Below are 21,604 nucleotides of genomic sequence, written 5' to 3' on the forward strand. Positions count from 1 at the left end.
TTTCCTTCTTTGAGAATGTCAATAAAATTAATAAACCTCTTGATAAAGTACTTAGGAGAAAAAGAAGACACAACTTACCAAAATCAGGTATAACAGAGTTGACATTAGAATAGATTATATAAATATAAGAAAATAAGAAAATATTATGAACAAACTTATGCCAATAAATTCAACAATTTAAATGAAATAGACAATTCATTATATAACACAACCTGCCCAAGAAGGATTATACTACTTGAATAGCCCTATATCTATGTTTAGAAATTGGATTTATAGTTAAAAACCTTCCAATAAGGAAAATGCAAGGTTTCAACAGATTCACTGGTGACTCCCACCAAATAAGTAACAAAGAAATAATACCAGTTCTACAGAAACTCCTATAGAAATTTAAAGAGGAAGGAATATTTCCCAATTTACCCTGTGATGGAGGATTTAATTGCTCTGATACCAAAATTTGACAAAGAAGTTACAGAAAGAAAATAACAGATTACTGTCTCTTGTGAACATCTATGTAAAACTTTTAAACAGAATTTTGGCAAATCTAATTAAAGAGTATATTAAAAAGATGATAAATACATCATGATCAAGTGAAATTTATCCCTGTAATGCAAGGTGGATTTAACATTCAAAACTCGATCACTATGATTCACCACATTAACAAACCATGGAACCATCACCACAAGCAAGACTTAAAACAGTTTTATTACCCATCAAATTCTCTGGTGTTCATTTACAGTCAGCCTTTCCTCTGAACCCCAGGCCTTTGCAACCACTGATCTTTTTCCTGTTCCTATAGTTTTGCCTTTTTGAGAATGTTATATAAATGAATCATTAATATGAATAATTACATATAAATGCGTAATATTTTGAGTTTGGCTTCTTTCACTTAACATTATGTGTTCAAGATTTGTTCTGTAACAATGTCATGGTGATTAAAAACAACAACAAGAACAAAAAAGATTTGTGTATGTTGTATCAGCAGTTCATTCATTGTTATTGCAGAATAGTATTCCAATGTGGAGGTATCAGCGTTTGTTTATCCATTATCTAGTTGAGAGACATTTAGTTCGTTTAGTGGTTGTGAATAAAGCTTCTGTAAAATTTGGAATCCCCATGTTTTAAGTGTACAGTTCAATGAAGTTTGATAAATGTATACATCCACTTAACCTCCAGCCTAATTAAGACATAGAAACCCAGTGTATTCCCTCCTGTCTTTTTCCAGTCAATCTTTCTTAACCTTTTTTCTGATTTCCATCACCACAGCCTTTTCCTTCCTGCCTTAGCCAAGTTCATGTAAAAGGAATTATTCAGTATAGAAAGAATTGGCATTCCTTTTATCCCAAGAGGAGTAAGTAAGCAATTGAAGACATTTAAGAAGGAAATAGGCACAATCTGATTTATGTTTGTAATGATCTTTTTTGGCTACTGTGCAAAAAATGGTGCCACTTAAGTATTATTTTTCTTCCCATGTTCTAGAGGGAATATGGCTCAATAAAATTCCTGGGCCGACCAGAATTTCCACACTGAACCCGTTCAGGGAACCTGGAACTGTTTCTGCCATTCCCGATTCTTCCCAGCAGATGGCCCCAAAGTCCAGTTCCTGAATTGCCTCGTGGAGCCGCGGGCTGCAGGGTGAGTCGATTTCCAGCACGCGCGTGGCCGCTGGAGCTGGGTAGCAGCGAGGATCCGCCAGGGGTGCGGGCGACGGCTTCAGCCGCACCGCGGGCTGGCCAGGGCTGCGCGCCCGCCTCCGACTCTCAGCAAAAGTGCCTCTGGCCAGGAGGAGCTGAAGTTCTGCAGGACATTGGTCCGCCCGGGGACGGTCCACTCCGCGGGGACTTTGGATAAGGAGTGCGTGCGAGTGGTGTTTAGAAGGCTACACGCGGGGGATGGTGGCTTCTTGGAATTAAAGACGAGGAAAGGAGGGAGCATCTAAACTAGGCTTTGGAGAGAACTAATGGGAGGAGCGCGGGGGAGCGGGCTGGAAAACAGAGGGGACAGCCAGGACGGGTGTTGGGTGTCAGGGAACAGACGGAGCGGACTGCGTGGGTCCAGCCAAGGAGAGTGCAGCAAGCAGGCTTGTTTGGGTCGAGGTTGCCTAGGGAAGCGGAGCACTTAAGTGCCTCTTCTTCCCCTTCTCCAGCCTCCTCTACAGTGGTGAGGTCACACCCCTTGGAGCCCTCCCTCTTCCCACGCCTCCCGCTCCCAGGTCTCCTTTGGCCTGGGGTAACCCGAGGTGCAGAGGACCGGGAATGAGGCGATTGCGGAGGATGGAGAAATAGCCCCGGGTCCCGTGGAAAATGAGGCCGGTGGACCTGCTGCAGCTGGTGCTGCTGCTCGCCCTGCCCAGGGCCCTGGGCAGAAAGGGGTGTTCGTCTCCACCCTGCGAGTGCCATCAGGAGGAGGACTTCAGAGTCACCTGCAAGAATATTCAACGCATCCCCAGCTTACCGCCCAGTACGCAGACTCTGTGAGTACCCGGGAGAGGTCAGGGTAGGACCCAGAGACACAGGGCACCTGCAGAGGTGGACCGACGTGCACAAAAGCAGCTCAAAAACAGCCCGAAAGGGGGTGTGTGTGTGTGTGCGCGCACACACACACACACGAAAAGGTTACAAAACTTTGGTGTACAATGACAGCAAGAGTTGTTCTTTCCAAAAAGCTGCTATTCTGCACTTTACCTAACCCTGGTTAAATGTTTTATTTGAATTAATAAGGATAATGGCAACTCAGGAATGGACCCTTTTGAGCTTATCTTGGGTAATCAAAAATTGCAAAAATATGTATTTCTTCTTTTTGTTTTTCTAGATGGGAGGTTATCTTGGCAGTTCTGCTGATTCATCAAATTGTTGACAAAAGTTTAATCAGGGCCCCTTTTTAAAATCAACTGTCTGTACAGTATGTGTAAGTTACTTACTCAAATGTGAACTGCCAGTGAAATAGTGCATCCAGAACCCTGCTTTGCGATAGGCATGGTAGAGGTATAAAGACATGAAATTTCATAAAAGCATAGTACATTTATCTGCATGTTAAATGTTACCAAATTAGAAACCTGATGTTAAATAAGATTGTACATACATAATCTGTTTCTTAACAGTAATTTAAATCAGTGACCATTGAAATTGTAGACAAAACCAAGGGAATAAAGTCTCTCTTGATTGGTTAAAAATAGAACAGAAAGAAAAGATAGTAAAACAACCTGGGCTAGTTAAATCCAGTAAGGTAAGAAAGTGCAGGTTATTAAAGAAAATGTTGATAGACGAAAAGAAATGGGAAAGTTGCACTTCTAGATTTTCTCAAGAATTTAGCTTATTAAGACTATTTAACGGTAGATGGTGACTATTTCAGCTCAGAGATGTATTTCTTTGCTCTGAGATACCCTCCTTTCTTAGCACACCTGAATTAATTAGTTCAGTAACCTCCAAACAGTGTGGTAGTCATTCTCCCTGCTGCTACCACAGAATAAAACGTGTAAAAGATGTAATACCCTCTTGATTACACCTCCACATGGGTTGCTTGTCACCACTAGAATAAAATGTTTTTTGTGCAGCCTACCAAATCTTTCAAGACCTAGTCAAGTCTTTCCAATCTCATTGCTCCTAATTTCTCTAACTTCACCCTCTGACTGAAAAGAACTTCTGGGACTTCCCCAAAGGTCCCTGCTATTACTGCTGCCCTTGCTGTCCTTCCCACGTTCCGGCCCCTCTGCCTAAAGCACATTTGACCCTTGTCTTCGTCTGGCTAATGCCTAGTCCCAGATCCAGATTCTGGATCAACACTGCAGGAAGCTTCTCCTGACCTATGACCCTCAGGCTGGGTGAGGTATACCCTCCTTCCCAAAAGGGTTCTCTGCTTATCCCTTAGGCATTGTTTGCTTTCTTGTAACTTGTTATTTATTTGCATGCCCACACAACCAGGACACAACTTCTCTAACACGGGGACACTGTCATTCAACCCTGAATTCCTGAAACCCTGAAACTACTTAGACACGCAAAAAAAAGCTTAAGTGAATGAATGAACACATGAATATGCCAGGTCTCTGAATGTCCACTGTGTGTTGGGGAGAAAGAAATCCAAAGACATCCCTTCTTCAGAGACTTAACAGGAGCAGAAATTCAAGTCATTGAAGAGCGATGTAGCTCTGACAGTGCAAAGAAACTCAGAGACATCCTGTTTAAAACGCCAACCAAAAGTTGAGAAAGAAAGGGTAATGGAAAATGAGCAATGGAACAAGAGTCAGGAAACCAGCAATCCCCTCAGTTCTTCTTTACTAACTGTGAAACTGTGTAAGATGACTGATTGGAAGGAGCCAAATTTCCTTCTGGGTAAAAGAGAAGGTTCAACTATGTACTTTGTAGGTGATGACATGATACTGATGAGAATAGTCTGAGGGAAGGACAGACTATTGGTAAAAGAGCGGCAAGGAGGATCTGACCTTGAGAATAATGGGGAGTGAGGTAGTATGTTCTGAAGAATAAAGTTATTCTGAGATGGAAAGAGAAACTTGATGAAAAGTATGGGTAAAACAATATGGTAGTCTCTTTTGAACAATGGCTACAACCATCTGCAACAGTAGAAAAATTTTCAGCTCTTTTGGGGGTGGTAGAACTCTTGCCCCCCCCAAAAAAGCATATGAGAGAAGCAAAACATGTAAAGCTAACAATTATATTGTATTTACTTATGGGGGGGTCCTGTTCTCAGCATGTTTCAAGAACTCACCCAATGAATCCTTACCAAATCCAGTTAAGTAGGTGATGTTATTATCCTCATTTATAGATAAAGACATTGAGGCAAAAAAATAAAAATGAAGTAATCTGCTCAATGTTGCACAGCTCGTAAGTAGTAAAGTCAGAATTTGAAATATCATATCATCAACCACGGAGCCTGCACCCATAAGCCACCACTTGCAGATGAAAAGTGTGTCTCACCGTCCCAGTTTTCCCCTGATGGTCATAAGCTCTGGAGAAAAAAGTCTGAAAACAAGGCATGTCCAATAAACCAATAGATAACCTTGGGGGCTATTCATCAGATGCAAGAACTCAAAAAGCAGGAGGTTAGTAGTGAAAGGAAAGAAGGAAGGAAGAAAGAGAGGGAAGAGGAAAAGAAAGACTGTATCTAAGTTATGGAAGGTATTCCCTGCTGAAACAAACTAAATCTTTGTCATTAAAAAGCCATTCTGGGTGGCGACCCCTTTTTGGTCTACTTAAATTATACAGGATCTACTACTGAGGCATGTTCCCTCACAAGTTTTATATTATTCAGAGTGTACCTCTTTTTAAAGTTTTTGAAGAGCTCACGCAGGGTTTAAATGTAAGGTATTTTGTTCTTGTAGAGTTACTTGCATTACTTCTGCAACCTTCATCGAGATTGCTGTGTAACCACTTCTTAGACATTTTACAAATTATTATGGTGCCGGGAGCAACTCTTTCTAAAGCTTATCTTCTACTCATAGACTATTGTTCTGAAAGGTAAACAGCTCTCTTGTCCTACTACCCATATCCCAGCCCCGTGTGGTCTTATGGATGGAGGGGAGACAGTTACGGACTGTGGCCCTCACTGAAGAAGTGATGCTGTGTCTTTTCCTCTCTCCTCCCCTCCAGAAGGGCATGATGCACTTTCATTGGCTTTACCTGAGTGGAAGGTGAGGGAGAGCTGGGATGCCTGCTTCCCCCTCCACCAGTGGAACATTCTAGAATCTTTGCTATGTAGGTAGTTTGAAAAAAAAAATCACTCTCTTCAATTGAAAATTACTGATTTAAGAAAACTTAAATGAAGAGAATAAAATTTTAAATTTAAATGTTGGCATATAATTATAGATCGTATTATCTCAAAACCAAGGATAACAAGATTGACCCATCACCCTCTCTTACTCAGAAAGTTGCCATTTCTTGCTTCTGTGCATGAGAAGATCCTTCCTTCTCTGAAGGAGGAGGTAGATAGGATTTGACAACCATTCTTGGTATGTGTGGATTCTTCCTCAAGAGAGTGCTGACATGCCTTACTGTGTTCATTTAACCTACCTGCTTTCAGTTTCATCATGATGATAATTTCCACCTCTGCCTTCTCCAACCCCACTGCCATCTTTGGTCTTGAGTTTCAATGAAGTAAGTGGTTTGTTCACATGCATGCCTTCAGAAATGTTTCTGAAGGAGTTGTTGTTTTCAGGTTCTGTTTTTAGTCATTTGCATACTGAGTCTGTGGCTCTGATTCATGGACTCTCTCAATGTTTACTAAACTGAAGATAATCATTCACCATCTTTGTCTTTTGTGCCCTGTATTCCATCTGTGCTGTTATTTACTCAGTATTTTTAAGTTGACTCACTCCTCTAACTGAAATAAATTTAGAATGGTTACAAGTGGAAAATTAGCATGACTTGGTATAAATAAGAGGTAATAGAAAACTAAAGACAGCAACAACAAAAATATAATTAAATTCTAGCTAGAGACTATTGTCTGAATATACTGAACCTACAGCTGCCTTCTCTTTGTTAAAAAGGAAGCCAACGAAGTGTTAATAAGTAGTAAAGAGGTAGCAATCTGGCATGGTGTCCCTGGTCATATTGAAAGGATGGAAAGACAACAGAAAAAGGAATTACTTTCTCACTGTGTGATTCGGTGTTATTTAATGCCGAGTGGGCACTCCACCTAAAATAATCCCGTGTATCTCCAAGTTATCTTTGTTCCACACTTAAAGAAGGGTGGATGTTTTGTATATTTCACAATGGTTTTAGTCACAATCGGTGGTTGTAACTTGAATAACAATTGTTTCCAACCTAAAGAGAAGCCCTCTGCTTCCACACCCACGTGCTCCCCAAACATGGCCCCACACTTGTAAAGGTGATTTCATTTCATATTTCCAGGATCTGTGAATTATTCTCTTCCATTCTCTCTCTCCTTTCCCATACATATGAAACAGTGTTCTAAGCAGATTGAAGAATTCTGACCTAAAAGTTAAAGGGATTTGATTTATTCACTTGGGATGAACATAATAATAGACAATAAAATTTGTCTATCATATATATACACATATATATGAGAGAGAATTTATATAGAGAGGGAATATATCTATATACCTGTACATAGATATATTTAGACATATATATATATATGCATTTAAATCAAGATTTCTGATGGTAAGTAACAGAAAACCCACTCTGTTTAGCTTAAGGAAGAAAAAAGTATTTTGAAAGAACATGTCATTTACAGAATTATTTTAGGACCAGGCTTTGAAAATAGGCCAAGGCTTATAGTGGGCAAGGAGCTGGAGCCACAGTGAATCATTTGTTTAGGACAATTCCACAGACAATATAGAAACCACAGCCACTGGACATCTGCGGTCCTGTAGCTGCCAGACTGTCTATGTGCTGTCATCAATAATTTCCCAACTGTCCCTGTGTCTTTAAATCACCTACTTGAGAGTGGTATCCTGTATGGGAACATTTGATTGGCTGGCAAGTCATAGCTGCTGGAGGTAGACAGAGGAAGGAGGTCCCCCGCCCACTTTTGGTGTCTGAAGTAGGAGACACAGAACTGGGTCCTTCTAATATTACACACAATGGGGAATTCCCCACTGAAGACAGGCCATATGCCCTCTCCATTGCTTATCACTTTCTTCATTCTGCAAATCTTTATTAAGGACTGACTACATTCCAGACACTGTGTCACACTCTGGATTTAATGGAGAACACCACCAACATGTTCCTGTCTGCAGGGATCTTACAGTCTAGTGTGGGAGCTGCATACTAATCAAATAATTACATAAACACAGAGTTATAATTGTGTAAGTGCGTTGAGTAGGCTTTTAGTAGGGATGAGCGATACTCGCTTAAAATGGGGTTCAGAGAAGGCTTTGAACTACCTCCTGAAGAACCAGTAGGAGTTGGGTGTAAGAAGTTTCAGGGGAGGAGGGGGAGGGTGGAGACATGGTATTCCAAGAGCTTTGAAGAATTCTGACCTGAAAGCTGAAAGAGTTTGATTTATTCCCTTGGGATGAACATATTAATAGACAATAAAATTTGATACTCCTCCCTTCATAACTCAGTCGAGGTGAATTCTGATGTCCTTGGGAGGTGAATTCTGATGACCTTGGGAGGAGTTTCTGTGCACAAAAAAAAGTTAATGGGGGTAACTGGCTTTGTAAATTAATATTTGATTTGTTAAAGAAATAAATGTAAAACCTAGTTCTTTATTGAGTTTTCTATATATTTATTATTTTGTTTGGAAATCTAATTGTAATAATTACTGTGAGGAGTATTTTGTCACTTAATAATATTTTAATAACTGATTTCCTATAAAGTTTAGTAAAATAATAAATCATTTAAATGAAAACAAATTTAATGTATTTTGTTTTAAAGTACTTGAATGCTTGATGAAACTTTCCCAATCCTTAGAAAATTCTGTAGCATCTATTATATTAAACTTTGTAAGTACCAGGAATGCTAAGTTTTTAGACAGCCAAACTCTGGAGTGAGATCCTCTGGGTTGAATGCCTTGGTCTGCTATTTCCTAAATATGCTCTGGGGAACATTGCTTAGTTCCTCTGGGTCTCAGTTACTCCATCTATAAAAAAAGGGTAATAGTCCCTGACTCACCAGATTCCTGGGTGGTATGAATGAGTTAATACTGTCAACATTTTCACAGAAAGGTAAAATTGTAACTCTCACACAGCTACAAATTGAACACATGCCAAAGATTTTAATTAACTCACTGATGAGTGTATATAAGCTACCTAAGGTTGCCATAACAACGTAACACAAACTGGGTGGCTTAAAACAACAGAAGTTGACTCTCTCACAGTTCTAGAAGCTAAAAGTCAGAAATCAAGGTATTGGCAGGGCCACGCTTTCTCTGAAGACTCTTGGGACAAATCCTCCTGGTTCTTCCTAGGTGCCAGTTGCTGCTGGCAATCCATGGCCTTCCCTGCATCATTCCAATTATAGGTTTTAGGCCCACCCTAATTCATCTACAAAGACCATATTTCCAAGTAAAGGTACATTCCATGGTTCCAGACAGATATGAATTTAGAGGGGGATGCTTTAACCCACCATAATGAGGAACCTGGTAAGATATTACAACTGGTATAAAGGATGGCCCACAAACTAGACATATTTATAGATTAGGAATATCAGAGTGACAATGTAGATGGAGGCAAAACTAGCTTCTTCCCCAGTGAGGGAGGAAAGTTCATAGAAGCTTTTCCATACAGGACAGAATTGACCATCACAAAATTGTTTTGCATTGCTACAATTATCTACAATCTACAACATTGTAAAATAATTCCCTTAGAATCAGACTGAGAAACTTGAAAGGGTATACTCTAGTCAATACACACCTTTTCATTGAAACACATTTTTCTCCCAGTAATACATGCAAAATTATAGAAAATTTACCGCCTCCCAGTGAACACTATACAGGTAAACTTATTAAAACCTCTAATTTCCTTTTCAACTTAAATCACAAGTCAAAATAAATTACTCAATTATACGTTTTAAATTGAAATAGCAAGACCAATCTATTAGATATCGCAACGAGGTCAACAACTTCTGTTAATACAAATACTCAAAATACCATATATATATATATATATATATATATATAGAGAGAGAGAGAGAGAGAGAGAGAGAGAGATTATTCTTAAACTCAACACAAACATATTAATACTTTGAGTCTGATTTAGAGTCTCATTTAGATTGTTAACTCTAAATTTTCCCAAGCTAAAAAATGTTTATTAATTAAACAAATTGATCTTCCTCCCCTAATGAACTCCAGGTTCTTTATGGAAGCATCCACTGGTTGCCAGGTTCCATCCCTATCCAAATGGACCCTCCTCTTGGAGGGCAGAAAATATCTTTTCTTTACCTATCACATGATGCATGGCTGAGACCATACAATAACAACAACAAAAAAACAGATTGACAAGAAAAAAAATTAAACAATTATTAAATACAAGTTTTACATGACACTGGAGCCTTCAGTAATGAAGACCCAAAGGAACAGAGAAAACTATATATTTTTATGGACAGTCATGCAGATTGGAGGACAAAAGGATATCGCTGAATTGTAATAAACTGTGGTTGGTGGGGGGATCTTAGCAAGTCCTGTTTGTTCAAATTCATCTTGGTGTCTCTGTGTCTTCATTCTTTTTCTCTTGGTGTAGGGAGAGCCCCTCTGAAATGAGGGTCTTATGACCTACTTTAGAGGAAGGCCAGAGAATTACTGTGTGACCTGCTTCAGGGGAGAAGGGCAGGGAAAAGTTGGAGACCTTCTGCTTCTGCTGTTTTCTCAAATGCCAAGGTGTCACATTTGGGGATAGAATGTCTTGAACCCCATTACATCTGTCATTCAAGTGTGATTAATAGCATTCCTTTCACTCTCAAAGATGTCCCAATTTTGAGGATGAATTACTAACATTAATAGATCTTCCTATTGGACCATGAAGTCCAGAGGCCCATGGGACACGCTTAGCCTTTTTTATTGCCATAGGTGGGAGTCTATCACTTAAAAAGAGGGTTGGTCTCTCAGTACCACCTCAAAATCTGCAACCGCCACATAGATAGTAGCAAAGCTCCTTTACTCCTTCAGTTAAGATTTGCAATTCTTTGGCTCTCTTAAGGGACCTGAAATGCCTTGCCTTCTAGTTTATGGAAGGAGCCTCTTAGCTGGTTTGCTTTCACTTTTATTGTCAATCTATTCTTCACACAGCAACCAGAGAGATCTTTAAAAATATAAATCAGGTGGTATCCTGCCTCTTCTCAGAACCCTCCTGGCTATCTCAAAATAAAAATCAAAGTCCTTATGGTGGCCCCAAAGGCCTTACATGATCCAGATCTTTATTTTTCTGATGCTATTTTTTTTTATTATTCTCTCTTGGTAATTCAGCTTTCATTTCATCCTCTCTGCTGGCCTCAAACATGTCGGGCTTCTCACATTCCATTCTTCCCTCTCCCTGGACCATCGCTTTCCCAGACGTCCTCATGGCTAACTTCCTCACCTCCTTCAAGTTTCTGTTTAATTGTTTTCTTCTCAATTAAGCCTTTACTAATCACTTTGTTTAAAACTGAACACTCCTGCTTTCAAAACAAAATTATCCCATAGCACTGTCACCTTCTAATAGACCACAAAATTTATTCTTATTTTTAAATTTGTTTTCCACAAGAGTCTTTGTGCATTCCTCTATAATAAAAAGGAAGCTTTTTAGTTTGTTCTGTTGTCATTTGTCTATTTTCTTCAGTTTATATGCTCCAAGTGCCCAAAAAGAGTTTGATATGTAATAGGTAGTCAATAAATATTTGTCTAATAGAGGAATGAATGAATGAATGAATGAGTGAATGAATGGCTCTGGAGGCACTTTAGGGTCGTTCCATTGGATCCCTCACACCCTTTTAGGATTCTTTTTCAAAAAGTCCTTGAGTTTTATTGCTATATTAGGATAGATGGAATTCTGCCTTAATATTTTTCCTGATTATCTGGGATGCTAGTTTTTCAGATACTAAAATGACATTTGATGGAGTTCCCTTCTCTCACTGCTTGTCTGGCCCTATGCTTATGTTACTAAAACTATGTGAAAGGCATTACTCTAACAGCCACCTTTAAGGAATATTAACTTTACCAGTGTTTCCTAAGCTTTCCAAATGTAGTACTCCTAGGCAAGAGGAAAGGAGAAGAGTTCCCTGGGACAGCTGGGGCACCTAGAAGCATTCCAGAACAAGCATGCCTTCCCTTGAAATCTCCAGTTTTTGTTTTTGTTTTTTTTAATGTAACTTCCAAAAAAATCACAAAGAATTTTTACCAAGAAAATTACAAATTATTTTGTATCATATAAGTGTTTTTCACGCAGCTTCATATATACCTTCCTGAAGTATTTTTCTGCCTTCCTGGTAAAGGAATGAAGTTGCATATCTCAGTAACTTGACCCAAAGGGATGACTTGAAGACCCACATGGCAGGCACCATAGGCCAGAGAAGATGTTTTTGGGAGGCAGCATTGTGTGTGTTTAAAAGTCCAACCTTAACAATCAGATCAGTTTTGATGAGATCAAGCTCATTCAGACATGATATCAGAGGCTTAGATCCAGAATATCCAGTTTTCATCTGTGTGAACAAACTAGCTATCCTGGGGCCTAAGTCTATTTTCTTAAATCACCTCTGATGAAGTAGTAAGCATAGAAAACTCATTCATAATGCATAAAACATATTGTTGAATGAATTAGGTTTGTCTGAATTCATCAGTCAATTTATTAGAATAGTTGTCATTTTTTGTCCAGAGCTGAGAAATTCGGTTAAATTGATCTATTTGATTATTTTAGTGTTTTCTGGTTGTACAAAATGTGTTTGTTACCCTTTGGATTAAGGTTTATCAGACAAAAGTTCATGGGCCTCTGAGGAGTTCGTGGCTGTGCTCTTAGGAATCTGTGGTTATGTGAAAGTTTGTCTCAATCAGTGCCTTTCTGAGACTCTATAACTTTCCTTAGATCTTCAAAGACATCCTTGACCACTCACAAGTGAAGAAATTCTGCTTAGGAATAATTTGGTATTTTGTAAGTGTATTCACTATGACTCAATCTTTTTATTATATTGCAAACAACCCTAACAGATAGATTTTTTAAATAAGTGAAAACTACCTGACTTTTGAATGTGATGGTTTTTCTTTGAATATATTATTATGGTGATTACTTTCTTTATGGCTTGCACTTAGCCTGTCCCTTGATAGGCTCTTCACACAGAAATTCACTAAACATTGCAACCTTTTCAAGTCAATAGTTTAAAAACAGATTTCACAAGTTTCTAATGCTTCCTACATGATGTGAAATTCTTCATACTGACTCTGTTGTCATTTTTACTGAATCTGGTCAACATACTTAATTACTCTCTGCCTTTCATTACATTAATTAAAAAATAGCATTTGAAAATTTTAAGAATGGGCAAAATGGCCCCGTTTGTTCAAAATTACAGACTGGGTTTTAAAGTCTTCCATTTATATATCAGACCCTACCTACTTTGCTTCCTTTCTGTGTGAATCTTTAAGAACATTTCGGGTATTTCAGAAATTTTCAAACAATTTTTTAATTACAAAGCTGGCACTTGTGATTTTTAAGACAGCTTATAAATATTGTTCTCTTACATGTGGTGACAGGTGTCCTGGATGTTTATGGTACAGTCTCATCAAAAAGACTGCCATCAGACTATTTCAGAAATTCAAATACTTCATCATCATTTTAATCTAAACTTTCCACATCACTTGTGCACCTGGAAAGAGCTTCCTTATGTCCAAATTTTTCTTTTAGAAAACACGATCTCTGTATTTACATGATACATGAACCTTCTGGCTTATATTTTCCAGGCATTAACTTAATCTTACCCATGCCTGTGCGTTCTCATAATTATGCAACTCCAGAGAGGAGACTGAAATTGTCTCCTCTTATTGCCAGGTACTGTCACTTTATATTTTGTTATTTCAATCTTTTCTTAAGCCAAGAAACTAGAAGGCTACTTTCAGGGAAGGGCTCTGTGCATGAGAATAAAGAGGATCTAAGGACAGGCATAAATGAAATACTCTACCATGAGAAAGTCTTTAGTGGGCTTTACAATGGCAGTGTTTCCAAATCAATACCCTTTGCAGTTATTTCTGGTTTATGGACATGGTCCAAAGATTTGAGGTGACCAGAAATACTACCTCTAGATTGGTGGCATTTTATTATAAATTTTTCTTCCTTCTTTCCTTCTTTGTTTTTTAAATAAGTATTTATTGCTCATGTATCATATACTAGTACTATTCTAGGCATTGATATATAATAAATGACTCCACTGAGCTTACATCCTAACAGGAGAAAATATCCAAAAAGAAAAAAAAGTAAAACAGAGAATGTCAGATGGTGAAAAGTATAATGGAGAAATATAAAGGAAGGAAGAGGGAGAAGGAATGCTGGACGTTGCATTTTAAATGGTCAGTAAGGTGTCTTCGTTTGGGCTGCTTTAACAGAACATCGTAGACTGGGTGGCTTGCTTACACAACCACCATTTACTTCTCACAGTTCTGGACACTGGAAGTCTGAGATCAGGGTGCTGACTGATCTGTTGCCTTGTGAGGGCTGCTTTCTGGTCTGCACTTGACCATCTTCTCCTTGTATCCTCACATAGCAAAAAGCCAAGATCATCTCTCTTGTGTTTTTTATTATAAGGGCACTCATTCAACCATAAGGGTTCCACCCTTATAAACAAATTTCCTCCCCAAAGCCCCATCTTCTAATGCTATCACATCAGGGGTTAGGACATATGAATTTGGGGAACACACAAATATTCAGTCCATAACAGAAGACATCACTGAGAAAATGACATTTGAATAGGGACCTGAAGGAGCTAAAAAAGGAATCCAGGCTAATATCTGGAGGAGAAACAAACAAGCAAACTATATATATATATATATATATATGCTTATTTTTGGAATGAGATAAGAAGATATTAAGGATTTTGAGCCACATACGCAAAAAAGCAAGACCTGACTTACTTTTTTTTTGAGATGGGGTCTTGCCCTGTTGCCCAGGCTAGAGTGCAATGGTGCAATCTTGATTCACAGCAAGCTGCTCCTTCCGGGTTCAAGCAATTCTCCTACCTCAGCCTCCCTAGAAGCTGGGATTACAGGCATGTGCCACCATGCCTGGCTAATTTTTGTATTTTTAGCAGAGACAGGTTTTCACCATGTTGGTCTGGCTGGTCTTAAACTCCTGACCTCAGGGGATCTAGCCACCTCGGCCTCCCAAAATGCTGACGTGAGCCACTGTGCCTCGCCCTGACCTGACTTACATTTTAGTAGGATCACCCTGGCTACTATGTTTCTTAATCAGGTAAAAGATGGTACTGGCTTGAACCAGCTTTTTTGCAGGAAATGTAGTAAGAAATTGCCTGGGCTTATTTTAGAGGTAACTCCAACAGGATTTTCTAACAGATTATGTGGACTTCAAGCAAAAGAGGGGAGTCAGCGATATCTTAGCCTGAATTCTCCAGAAAGCAGAGCCTGTGTGAGAATTTTTGTTGGGGAGTGTGATTCCAGGAAGAGAAGGTAGGATGGGCAAGTGAAGCAGGGAGAGTGGGAGAGTTTCCTGCTGCTAGAAACAAATGGTTGCTGAAACCCCTGAGGCCACCTGAGAATTCAGATGACATGCATCTCAGGACACTTGTTTTAGGAGAGAGGAAAGGTAAAATGTCTATCCATCCGTTCTTGGCTCCCATGAGTCAGGGAGTTAATCCTACTGACCTTCCAGGTTTCTTGTGCCTGGGTGATGAGCTATTTCCTGATATTAATTAAAAAGTCTCCAGGTGGGAGATGAGAGGTGTGTGGTGCAGGGCTGAGGTGCAGTACTGTCGAGTCGTACCTGCGTGAAGCTAGTCAGAGATCATACAGAACTGGTAGCTGCAGCAGGGCCAGTATAAGAGGCAATCCTGAGAGAATCTAAAATGATATATAGCAGGTATCCAGGGCTGGTTAGCCTTTTTGCACAACTCAGATTTGCCCAAGCTTTTCATTATATCTGGCTCCCATAATAAAATACAGCGCCTCTGATTATGTAAGAATGAGATTTCCTTATTTTTCTTTTTTTTTACAAGAAAGGGGAATACAAGCCCAGTCTTCCACAGAGATTCCTTCAAGATGCAATCTTTGCAAAGACATAATACAAGAGGGTTTGTGAAATAAACTAGTCTGCTCTGTTGCAGTTGATCTGAAGGATGCTATTGATAGTCCTCATCTCTCTTTGACTCCAATTCTAGATTTGTCTCACCCTTGCCCAGCACTCTGACTGGTTGAGTTAATTGCCTGATGGAAGACCCAGACTTCAGCTCCAAAAGCTTAGTTCCTTGTTCTTGTCAGATATTGTTGCTGTATTTTCTCCATCACCATTATCCGTGGGCTCAAAAGAACCAAGAGATACCCCAGTGAATTCCCTGCATTCTAGACACTCCTCACTGTTCCCAATGTGTAGTAGCTTCTCGTGGTAAAGAGGGCCTAATATTCCTCAATAGAGAAACTCCTTTATTTACCTATTTGTCCACTAGCATGAGGAGCCCAAATGACCAGGTGGTCATTATAGTATCAAGCTCCCTGTATTTTTCACTTGGGAGAAGTAATCTTTCTACTCAGGAACTAGTACCTTTAATCGGGCAGGAATTGAGACAGGAAGCTCAAAATTTGAATGTTAGGTTACTGGGGTGATGGTGAGATGGGCCAATTCTACCATTGCCCCTGGGTCTTCCTTCAGACGCATGTATCCTAGCTACATAGAACACAATGGCATATGTTGGCTACTGATTCAGCTCATATCCTTCCTTAGGTCAGATCCCCAAACCTGCAGGGGTTTGTCCCCAAGTTGGCACCTTAGCTGGGTCTTTAATTCATTCCACCATTCTTGTAGGTAGTCTGCTTCGTCGTGACAGGGTACATAGTGAGACTAGCAGATATAGTGTTCATATGCCCTTTGTTGTACCTTCTCTGCCATGAAATGCATCCCTTGATGAGGCAATGCTGTACAGGTTTTCATATTGGTAGATCAGGCAGTTTATAAACCCTTGAATGCTGGTGCCGGTAGAGGCACTGAAGTCAGAGAAGGCCAATCCAAAGTAACCATGATGTTTTAAATGAGTTACTATTTCTTACAGGGTGGGAAGGGTCCAGTGCAATCAAACTGCCACCAAATGTCTGGCTGTTCTCTTTAAGGAAATGTGCCTTGTCAAGGGTGCAGCATTGGACTATACTGCTGACAGGTTGATCATTTACAGAAATATCTTGATTAGATTTTATGAAAAGGAGCCCAAGCTGTTGGGTCCATGCTTGGCTTCCATTCCTGTCACCGTGGCCACTTCATTCATGTTCATTTCACCAAAACTGGATGACATCTATAAAATGAGTCATCTCGTCTACCTGGGTTTTGAGATTCACCACAAACCGGAGTAACCAGTGGCTACTCTGACAAGCATTAATGTGAGACACAAAGGTCCACAGAATTTTGGTTCCCACTCCCAAAGGTACATCCATATTTGTTTCCTAGACTTTCTTGTTCTCTATTTTCCAATAATATTCTTTCCAGGCCAGTGGTCAACCAGCTAAATTACTTGCTACTTTTGGCATTCCACATATACCCTTGTCATGGTTCTTTCTCCCTTCATACAAAGAGAATGATTGCTCTAATGCTCACAGATCAACTGACTGTGAACATTTCCTTTCACCATTGTTTTTTAAGGTCACCCTTGAGTGGGGTTGTACTGTACTTTTTTTGGCTGGCATTCATTTATTGTGCCAATCTGTAAAGCAGGCACCAACCTATGAACTCCATCAAGTGGTCCTCGGGAGCTCTCCATGAAGCCAATTTCAGTGAGAGTGCAGCAGAGATAAGGGAAGTGGGAGTCTAGGCCACCTATTCATGAATTTACCTTCCCTTTCTAGAGTTGCTTGATCCAAAATGTAAAATTTCTATCATAAAATCAATTGCTGGTGTACTCACCTTACTTTACGACTCAGTAAAACTGACAATACCCAATTCACAATGGACAGCTGCAGTCAGAGAGTCACTTGTCCCATGGAAGAGATCTCAGTCTCTACTAAGGCAGAATAGCATGCCAGGAATTATCTTACCCATAAAGGGCATTTCTGTCCTTCAGAAGGCAGATCCTTGCTCCAAAACCTTAAGAGCCTGAGCTTTCATTCTCTTGTTGGGACCTGCTGGAGAATCCACAGAACATCCTTGCCCAGGATGGATATCTGTAGTGTTGTAAGATCTGCTGGGCTGTGTGGCCCACATGGCAGGGCAGCTGATATCTCAGCCTAAATCTGTTATAGACTCTTGTTTTAGGTCCTACCTGAAACTGGCAGCCTTCTGAGTTATCTGACCAATGAGAAAATGGGTTACACTGCTGCCAAAAGCCAAGAGGCCCAGCAAGTGCTGTACTTCTTTGTAAAAGGCAGAAAGGGCAAGATATAACTATGTGTCCTGCACTTTAGAAGGGATTTTTTTTTGAGACAGGGTCTCACTCTGTCACCCAGACTGCAGTGCAGTGATGCGATCTCGGCTCATGCAACCTCCGCCTCTCGGGCTCAAGTGATTCTCTTGCCTCAGCCTCCCAAGTAGCTGGGATTACAGGCACAAGCCACTACTGCCCGACTAATTTTTGTATTTTTAGTAGAGAGGGGGTTTCACCATGTTGGCCAGGCTGGTCTTGAACTCCTGACCTCAAATGATCCACCCGTCTTGGCCTCCCAAAGTGCTGGGATTACCCAGGCATGAGCCACCACACCCAGCCAGAAGGGATTTTTTACAATGCCCCAGACAAAGCACATTGCCAATGGAAGAGGTCCCTGAATCTTTCTGGGATTTATCTGCTACTCCCTGACGTTCAGCTTTCTTCTACTTTTTGCCCATCAACTCTAATTAGCATATCATCAGGTAGCAGACTAGTATGATGATGTGTGCGGTGTTGAGACTACCCATCCCTGCAAACTCCTATGAAATGGAGCCCCTGGGGCAAAACAGTGAATAGGTATTGCTATTCTTCCTGTATAAAGGTTTACTACTTTTGATTCTCTCTATTGATAGGAATCAAGAAGAGAACACATGCACCAGATTGATAATCACATATAAAGTGCTAGAAGCTGTGCCGATGTGTTCCAGTGAAGACATATCTGGCACAGCAGCTATGATAGCACCTACCTGTTGGTTAAGTTTGTTAAAGTCCATTGTCACTCGCCTCAATCTATTTGTTTGGGGTTTTTGTTTGTTTTGTTTCTTACAGGCAGCAGATAGGTGAATTGAACGAGGATATGAAGTGGCCACTATTCTGCATCCTTTAAATCTTTAAAGTTGACACTAATATCTGCAATTTATCTTGGGACATAGTCCTATCAATATAAGCTCAAACCTTGTATCCAATCATCTTTAAGAAATCTTGGATGTCTGTTGACCAGGTGACAGTTACTTTGGCAAATGGCCAGAGGTCCCTTTTAGGAATGATGGGGGGACATTAACCAATAATGCTTGTGGTGACATTGTGGGCACTTCCCCAGGGAGATCCAGCAACACTTTTAATCAATGGATTCCTGATTCCTGAGACATTAAAGGTTTAAAATATCTGGCTCTTAAGTTTATGAAATATAGTAACTTGATGTGATTACTATACATAGTACTAGAGGGAAGAATTTTCTATAACACAAATTTTTAGATTTAAATTAATGCCCTGAGGCCAGATAAATAGAGTATAAACTATAATTACAAAACACCTAGTTCTTCAGTGTTTGGATTTATGAAAATTGCCATGATTTTTATCTATTGTGAGTTATTAATCCAAGTTACTTTTATTACATTGTAACAATTTTAGCTATAACATAAATTACACAGGTTTTTGTTTTTTGTAGCACCTTTGAAAATCCTATCATTGTTCTGTGGGGGGGTTTGTGCTCAGTTATGTGGTTGTGCCCAGACCCATGCTATATGTCTCCACATACAGTATCTCAGTGCTCGCCATGGTCTTCCTTAAGAGGTATTTGACTCTAATTTAGATGCAGAAACTGAGACCCAGAAAGGTCATCTTCCTTTGACTTTTATGTCACAGCCAGTAAGAGAAAGAGTCAGAATTCAAATTCGTGTCTCCTAACTCTAAATCTGAAGCTCCTTCTGTATTCCATAGCTATCTTCCTAAATCTGGTCTGTTTTCTCTCTCTCTCCCTTGCCCTCCCCTCCTCCTCTCTCTGTTGATATGAAATACACACAACATAAAATCCACCATTTTCAAGTGCACCTACCATCCAGCGGCATTTAGCATATTCACAGTAGTGCACAGCTATCACCTCTATCTAGTTCCAAAATATTTTCATCATCTCAAAGGGAAGCCCATGCTGATTAAGCAGTCATTCCCCATTCCCCACTCCTCCCAGCCCTGGAAACCATGAATCTGCTCCCTGTCTCTATGGGTTTACCTATTCTGGATATATTAGAGAAATGGAATCCTACCATAGGTGACCTTTGTATCTGACTTCTTTCACTTAGCATAATGTTTTCAAGTTTAATCCACATCATAGAGTGAGAAAGAGTATGGGCAATTAGACAAGTGACCGGAAGGGAAAACAAATGTAAACAGGCCTGGCTAAAGCTTGCAGCAATTTTGGACAGCTTCATTTCTGACACACCAATGTAGCTAGTAGCCCCATTCCATGCTCCAATACCTTATACCTTAGCTATAAAAATCTGAACATCAAAAAATCTGTGTACTTATTCTCAGGGGCTTAGAGCTACAAAACTACTTTCCTGTGTCGAAAGGTTTTAAGAGTTCCCATCTTGTGAAGGAGGCTGTTCCTAGCCAGTTGGCAGAGGAACACTATGCATTTATCCTTTCTGCATCTCACAGTAATCTTAGGCAACATTTCTAGAAAGCGGTGACTTAATAGCAATGCATGAAGCCATTATTCATAACCGTTTTATGAGTCAATATCCATGCAAAGGAAGCTGAAGAACAATTCCAACAATATTCTATTTCTATCGACGTTTCCTATCATAATATTGGCTTCTATATCTTATTTTTTAAGTCTCCATTAACAAATTTAACCGACGTGCCAAGGAAGAAAATTTGCTGTGAATTGGAGAATGTTTAAATGAGAGACATAAATTATTCTTCACCTTATGTTTACCAAAGCTTGCTCTTCAGTTATTTTTTCCCAATCTGCTTTAGATGTGGAGACAAAAGAGGTGTGGTCTAATTCTTATCTCCCACCATCTCCCTGTGTGGGAGATTCTATCTATCTACTCAATTCACAGGATGAACAATCTAGTAAGATTTGTAGAATCTGCTCTCCCCACATTGAGTGATTATAAGGAGCTCATGAGCTAGTGCTGGTAGCATGATGTAACAGAATATGCCTTGATCATAGGTTAGCTATTATCACTAATGCGGTAGTAGGTCTGACAGCCTGTCAGATGTGGCCTGATTTAACCCTCAGTGCGAGCATTATATCAATTTGTGGAGGGCAAGCTTCCATATGGGGACCATCCAGCAGCTGTTTGGCATCAGGCTTGGACAGCTCTATTAGGAAGAGCAACACTTGTCTACTTTTCAAAGGGGACATTTTAAAGACTTCCAAGAGTTCTTATCTTCTTCCAGTTATATTCCACCCCAGGGAGACACCACTACTAGGGTAAAGGGACTGAAATTCTAACTAGGGGGTCTCTGTCCCAATGGAGCCCATCAATCTGTAAGACGAATTTGTCTGTTCTGTGCCAGAGTTTGGCTGAAAAGCCTGTTAGTATTTCCAAACCCTCCAGATGCCCGTATTTAATGCTTGGTTGGCCTTATGTAGCATAACCAAATTGCCATTTCACAACCATCCTCAATCCCTGGAATTTAAAACAACAAAGCCAGAAGTTCTGAAATGTGCTTTACGAAGCATGAAAGAATCTTTTAAGGCTCTGTCTGATTCAGTTCTGTGTGATGATAGAAGGCCTAATGTAATTATGAAGGATTCCTTTTACTCATAAGACGTTTGGCACTTTGCAGAAACTATGTATTTCATGACCAAAAAATAGGGTTGCTTGGAGGGATTGTGATCTTTTTGTGTTGTATCCAATATCTTCAAT

General features: G+C 39.9%; 1 protein-coding gene across 1 annotated transcript in view; it reads left to right on the top strand.

Moving 5' to 3' along the window:
* The first annotated feature begins 2,253 nt into the window (after positions 1–2,253).
* TSHR (thyroid stimulating hormone receptor) overlaps positions 2,254–21,604 on the top strand; it is a 160,722-nt gene continuing 141,371 nt past the window's right edge. The window contains exon 1 of the mRNA XM_012476909.3: positions 2,254–2,470. Coding sequence (XP_012332332.2) covers positions 2,301–2,470 — 170 coding nt within the window. The 5' untranslated portion in view covers positions 2,254–2,300. The remainder of the gene's footprint in view (positions 2,471–21,604) is intronic.

The sequence above is a fragment of the Aotus nancymaae genome, unplaced genomic scaffold (genome assembly GCF_030222135.1).
Source record: "Aotus nancymaae isolate 86718 unplaced genomic scaffold, 86718_ANA_hifiasm-v0.15.2.pri h1tg000011l, whole genome shotgun sequence".
Taxonomy (NCBI): Eukaryota; Metazoa; Chordata; class Mammalia; order Primates; family Aotidae; genus Aotus; species Aotus nancymaae.